Here is a 6,192-nt window from a genome sequence, read left to right as displayed (position 1 = left end):
GTTTCTTTTGACTGGGATTACTGCCTGACTTGAGCCAGTGATAGCAACAACAAAAGTAAGTCATGATAGCTCTTAGGAAGTACTTTAGTTAGATCTTTGATGGATTTTTGTGTCTCATACCTCAGGATTAGCATTCCCTGTATTGGGGAGAGGATTAGACAGAGGGATTAAAAGGACATCTTTACCCCACTGGACTCTGTGGAATAGCCCCTGAGGATATGGCTAAGAAAGAGTTCAACAGGAATGCCAAATTTCTGCTGAATAGGTTAAAAGGGTGAGGAAGCCTCTTCGGCAGCCATCCAAGCGCAGAAGACCTGCATAACATTTCTGCTGAATAGGGCCCTAAAGACAAAAAAACAAAACAAAACAAAACAAAAAAAACATAGGAACCTTGAAAAGCTTTTCTGATTGTGTGGCTTCTTATCAACGCCTCAGATCTCCAGAGACACTTAAACATTTTTTTTTCAGTGCAGTTAGGCATCCCTTGACATGTGCTAGTGGCATGGACTACATATTCTTACAAGAGAAGAAGTCAAATTAGGTTGTCATAGATACAAAAAAAATAGGTCTTGGTTGTTCTGTAAACAAGGTCCATTTCTTTCTATCAATAATCAGTGAAAGTTACCCAAGATCCTATTTAAAAAACAAAACCAAACCCTTAATCCAGTGCATAATGTTTGGTGTTTTCATGTATATATTAAAGCCATTAATTACTTTCTGTCCCCCTAAAATTGAAAAGAGCAGACTTGTGTGTTGTGTTTGACTTTTAATATCCAAGCCCTTTTCTAGGACTTTGTGCATGCATGTGGATGTTGGTTTTGTTCATAAAATTTTATCCAACTTTTAATGCCAGATGGAAGAATTTTCACAATTGTAGTAACAGGGAAGCAACAAATAAGTCTTACCTCTGCAAGAGGATGCCAGTGAGCAATGGGTTTCCGAGGGTACGACAGCATTTCGTTCCAGTGGTCGCGACCTAGACTTTCTGCATCGTTGCCTACTTGACATACTCCAATGACCTCATTGTGACCTACACTGTGAAAATGTTCCATAATATTTTTTTCTTAAAATTTTACCTTTAGAACCATACCATTTACATATTTCATTAGAAACATTAATCACGGATTTTTAGAATTATGTCTTGCCTGAAAAATGTAATCAACTATAAAATACGTAGGTTTGCTCTTTGCATTTCCCACTAATCAGAACAATTTAGTATTTTCCCCATTATAGCATACACTGTGTGTCTGTGTGCGTTTGTTTCTTATTTTTGCATAAGAATGTGAAAAGTTCTTTGCCTGTGTTCTGTAATTAGTTGCAAATACAAGTAAACTCTAGGCCACAATTTTAGAAATGGATGCGTGTGTCTAAGGGGTTAGCGTAATTGTGCACAGACAGAACATCAGTGTGTGAATTGATTACGTGTTCCGTTATTTCAGTTCTGGTAAGCATATTTGTGCTTAGTTATTTTAAAATTTAGAAAGGAAATTCTGCCTCACAATACGAGAAATTTTAGTCTTCTACCAAAGTCAACATGACATTACTTTCCCATTTATTGGGAAAAAAATGACAACTTTGTTTCTGGATGCAAATCTACTGTGCAAGATTTTATAAGCCAATAGATGATGTTATTTTACAGCTACAGGTATCTCACCGGTCGTAATCCATAACAGCTATCAACAAGTTAATTTGGTCAATGTTTTCTGGAGGGACGTCAAAGACTATGGCTTCATTGTAAACGGGATTAAGGGTATTCCTCTTGGTGGAAGTTTTTCTTTTCTTTAGTCGCCTTCCTTCACACATTAAAGAAACCTTCACGTAGGGATCTGTGTGAATCATAAGAACAATGTTGGTTTTCTTTTGTTGTTTTTAAGCAAACATAAATGGAAAGTGAAGGGAGCAGCCTTCTTGTATGCCCATACCTGCCTGCAGAATTAGTCACCTGGACCTGACTGGAATTTGAGCTTCTCTATTACCACGGAATGCCTGGGAGGCAGAGGAGCTTTGAAAGCTTTACCTGGTTTACTGCTTATAATGAAAAATTTAGGATCAAGAAGCTCCTTGTGTACTGACTTCTCAAAGGGTATTAAAATATCCACTGAACTGTGTTATACATGACTCTTTAATACAACAGCCTGTGTATCAGCCTATTTATAACAGCCTAATTACTTGTACAGATTTGTAGAACAGATAGAAGATGCAATATTTTACACAGTGGGATTTACTGATGTATGGTTAAGTATAATTCAAAGTGTAACAATTAGTGGCTTATATTTCTCAAGAGATTTATAATTATTTTTAAACTCCTGAATGTAGTAAAAAAACCTATTTCTTTGTAGCTCCTTTCTGGGAGATCTACAACTCCCTGCTAGCATTTAGAAGTCATTTATGAACTCTTATTTATATTAGTTTCTTGTTTTCATCATCAAATTTTGAAAGGGTTGCTGCAAGGAGTCTGGGATGATCACTGTTTTGTCCATATGCCAACAACAGCAGAATTGGCTCAGTGGCTCTCAGAGACTATCAGAGAGGGTCAGTCTGCCTCTGTGCCATAGCCCTAACAGACAGTCTGCTGTACAAACAAATACCTAGTGTTACGAATGCAGTTTGGTCAACTCATGCTATGATGAATCACAGTGGCTTTAGAAATAATAATCTTGCTGTTTTTTTTAAGAGCAGATTATTTTAAACTGTCAGTTGCAACAGAATAAACTAAAATATATTATTTACTTCTCCGAAACTCCTACACCCAAGTAACTCAAGAACTTGTAGTATAAGAACCCTCTTCTCAAAAATCGTTCTGGGAATCAACAGTGCTGAGTTCTGTGACTCAGGAGGGAAATGGGACAGAAATCCACACTGAGTATTAAATTCATTCCTACCTGATGCTCCTGTGATATCCATTGCCTTTAAATTTCTTGCCTTTATTATTGTAATAGTTAGTCTACCAGCTGTTGGAAGGTAGCAAAGTGAAAACATCAGGTCACCAAGATCCACATTATCCTGTTCCAAGGAAAGAGAGACAATGTGAAGCAATAATAACAATTTTCCCTAGCCCTAACAGGAACTACAGATAAAGTATACCTTTGTGGATCTACAGGTACACAACCAAAAGCTGAATTCTCACTCTGAAACATATCTGAAAACACAAACAACCATCTGCACACAAGATTCAAGTCGCTGCATTTGTTGCTACACCACCGAAGTTCTCAAGTGTAAATGTAGTTATAGTTCCTAGCACTCAGTCCTTGAAGATGAAACACATTTAAGTGATGAGGTACAGCGTGAGGCACTGGAATACCTTTGTTCTATTTTATGTTTTGTAGTGATTTGCGTGTATCGTTGACAAGTTGCAACAGATCTCTGTGCCTTTCTTTCCGGTCTGCAGGATAACCATAGGGAGGTTCACAGAAAGAACACTGTCTGGGCAGGGCAAAGTTTTATACAACTCTCAAGCTTGCATAAACTCGGGTGTGACGGGTGTGATGTCTCTATGGTAATGGGGCAGTCTCTACTGGAAGCAGAGTAAGGACATTACTTCCCGTGCCCTGCACAAACAAGCTCCCTCAAGTAAGCTTATCCACCTGCTTCACTGATAGAATGATTTGCAACCCTTTCCCATGTCAATGGCTCCAGGGTTTCAGAAAGGTAGTAGAAAATGAGCAAACTCTGTTTGCAATCACAAAGCAGCTGTTTTTTTTTTTTAAGGAAATCCAGTTCCTTTATAAAAAATATAGTGAATAAATTATTGTACTAAATGATTTCTGGCATTTGATTTGCATCTTTTTGACTGAGCAGTGAACTGATACTTTTACAGACCTATCTCCTGTAACCTAATATTTCATTCTTGACTGAAAAAAGTTATCCTGTCCAGCAAATTCAAAGCTACGTTCTAGGTTTTCTAGGGAAGGGAAATACAGCTGTTGTGGAATATGTGTATCTGGCCCACTTAGCTTTGTGCAATAGCTTCTCTGCTTTCCCAGGTTGGTTCCTTCTTTCTCAGTCACCAAAAAATTAAGGGTGGTGGATGACATAGAAGGTGAGTGAAAATACCTTGAAACAGCACCTAACCAGTTAGTGTTTGTCTCTGAGCTAGCTGCTATGTAGAGCAATGCCCAGAGCCTGCGCAGTCACTCTACATAGCTTTGTGAGTTGGCAGGGGAGGCACACAGGACAGAAAGAATTGCTGTCACAGAGTTGTAGAAAAATGTTATGTCGGAAGGGACTTCTAGACGTCACTTGATCCAACCCCTTGCTCAAAAGAGGCATCTTTGCTTTAGTACTCAGCTTATGCAAGAGGAAAAAAAAGGCAAACTATGCATATTCATTCAGAAACAGGTCCTTTCCTTGTGCTGTTAGTGGAGAGAGCTGCTGTCAAAGAAGGAAAAAGCTGATATTATGTGCCCTTTGTCAGTAATAACTAGCTTTTAACCCTGACTTCATTAACTATCACCTTTTTCATTCTAAAGATCAGTGTTTCACGGTAGCTGTAAAGCTAATAAAGGTTGTGACAATATCAAGATAGCTGATATGACTCACCCTGTTTAGTGTCTGTTGATGGCTCACACTTGGAAGCAGACCTGCTGCAACAAACTGTGTCACTGACTCACTTTGACTGTGGGAGGATCAAAGTGCTGTTTCAGAAGGTGATGCTGTAAGAAGTCCTACAGGCTAAAGTGATGTCAGCACATCCAGGAGAAATTTGTCTTGGCTAACACCTGCACTTAACATTACAGGAGGAATAATTGATCTCTGAAATTTTCCCAGTGGTCAGCTGGAGCTTGATACCTATAACCTGGGGAACAGGAAGCAAAGATTTCACTTATCCTTTCCATTGTGAGGAAGAAAATCTTCCAGAATTTAAGTGTTTAACATCCCCAGCTCTGAGATGCTGAGATTTGTAGCTGTGGAATTCTCTCTCATGCTGCTAACCATGCAACTCTGGGGGGAGCAGAATTTCATAAGCTGCTTAAAGAAATTATTGAGTGAAGCCAGCTTTTGGCAATTTGGATAATTTGTCACTGGCAAACTTTGAGAGGTTATTTTTCATGAATTGGTCACAAACTTTTAGGAGAAGATAGCATCGTTGAATCACTCAGTTTTTCCCTGAACATAAAGAAGCTCATCAGGCATCTGTTGTTTTAACAGTGTATCTTGGTATTCTTAGATATTGTCAACCACGTCAAAGTCATTCTGTATTCAACTCCAGTGCTCCACTTGGTGACGAGGTAATTCATTATGTGACTACTGTAAATGCTTTACTGTTACTACCAAATACAAGAGTTTCCATTCCTGACATGATCATCCTGAATGAACATTTTAAAACCTTTTTATCAGTTCTTATCAAGAAGTTAATAGGTAAATGAATAACTATACAATTGGTTTACATATAATTTCCAAGAAACACGTTATCCTTCTGCATAAATGAACCCATTAGGAATGAAAAGATCACATGTGTTGAATGTAATATTAGGAATTGCACCATAAAATACTTATCTACAAACTTTGTCTTATGTTTGAAAAGTAACCTTCTCCTACACTGTGATGTATTTTTTAACAAATGCTACAATGACAAAAATACTTTGTTAATGCTTTTCCAAAAATTGCACTGGGCATCATACAGAAAAAAATTGTTAAACTGGAAACAGAGCCTGCAATTTCTTCAGTTTTTTCCAGTTCTAGGAGTTGTAGCAATAGATCACAGATGACTGTCAGATTCAGACTGTTTGTAAGTCAATGCTAGTAGTAATCTAACCATGGCAATCTGAGAATGTAATTGAAGGAAAGCTTGCAGGCAGAAGCATGAGACACACACACTTTTTGGCATGCAAATCCTTCTCTGAGTTCGAAAAAGAAGCCCTGTCTTCTCATACTTTCATTTTGATTTGTAGTTTTGATTTGTAGGGAATTAACTACTCTGTAATACTGGTTACTTGTAAATGTTTTCTTAATTTTGGAAAGATAGATTTTCTAACAGAGTGAGCCTTTCCCAGTGCCCTGGCTATTGCACCCTGCTTACCCTATTTTCTGTAATCGTAGGGCAACATTTTTAACTGTTTCAAACATTGTAAATTTTACTGTTGGGGCTTCAAGGCTCAACTTAATGAGGGAATGTTCTTCAAAGAGTACCACAAACTGTGAGTGCACCACAGAATCTGCATGTGTGTTCATCTGTCTGGGCAACCTCAAGAT

The 6,192-nt window shown here is 38.0% G+C and overlaps 1 protein-coding gene across 1 annotated transcript in view; it reads right to left on the bottom strand.

Moving 5' to 3' along the window:
* Positions 1-234: 234 nt before the first annotated feature.
* The window catches only part of LOC137662649 (synaptotagmin-9), a 73,699-nt gene continuing 67,741 nt past the window's right edge, over positions 235-6,192 (bottom strand). The window contains exons 4-7 of the mRNA XM_068399263.1: positions 2,883-3,003; positions 1,655-1,826; positions 906-1,035; positions 235-342 (exon numbers count right to left, since the gene is read on the bottom strand). Of these exons, the coding sequence (XP_068255364.1) occupies positions 235-342; positions 906-1,035; positions 1,655-1,826; positions 2,883-3,003 (531 nt within the window). The remainder of the gene's footprint in view (positions 343-905; positions 1,036-1,654; positions 1,827-2,882; positions 3,004-6,192) is intronic.

Source organism: Nyctibius grandis, chromosome 4 (assembly GCF_013368605.1).
Source record: "Nyctibius grandis isolate bNycGra1 chromosome 4, bNycGra1.pri, whole genome shotgun sequence".
NCBI classification, from domain to species: domain Eukaryota; kingdom Metazoa; phylum Chordata; class Aves; order Nyctibiiformes; family Nyctibiidae; genus Nyctibius; species Nyctibius grandis.
This window is presented reverse-complemented; position numbering and strand designations above follow the sequence as displayed.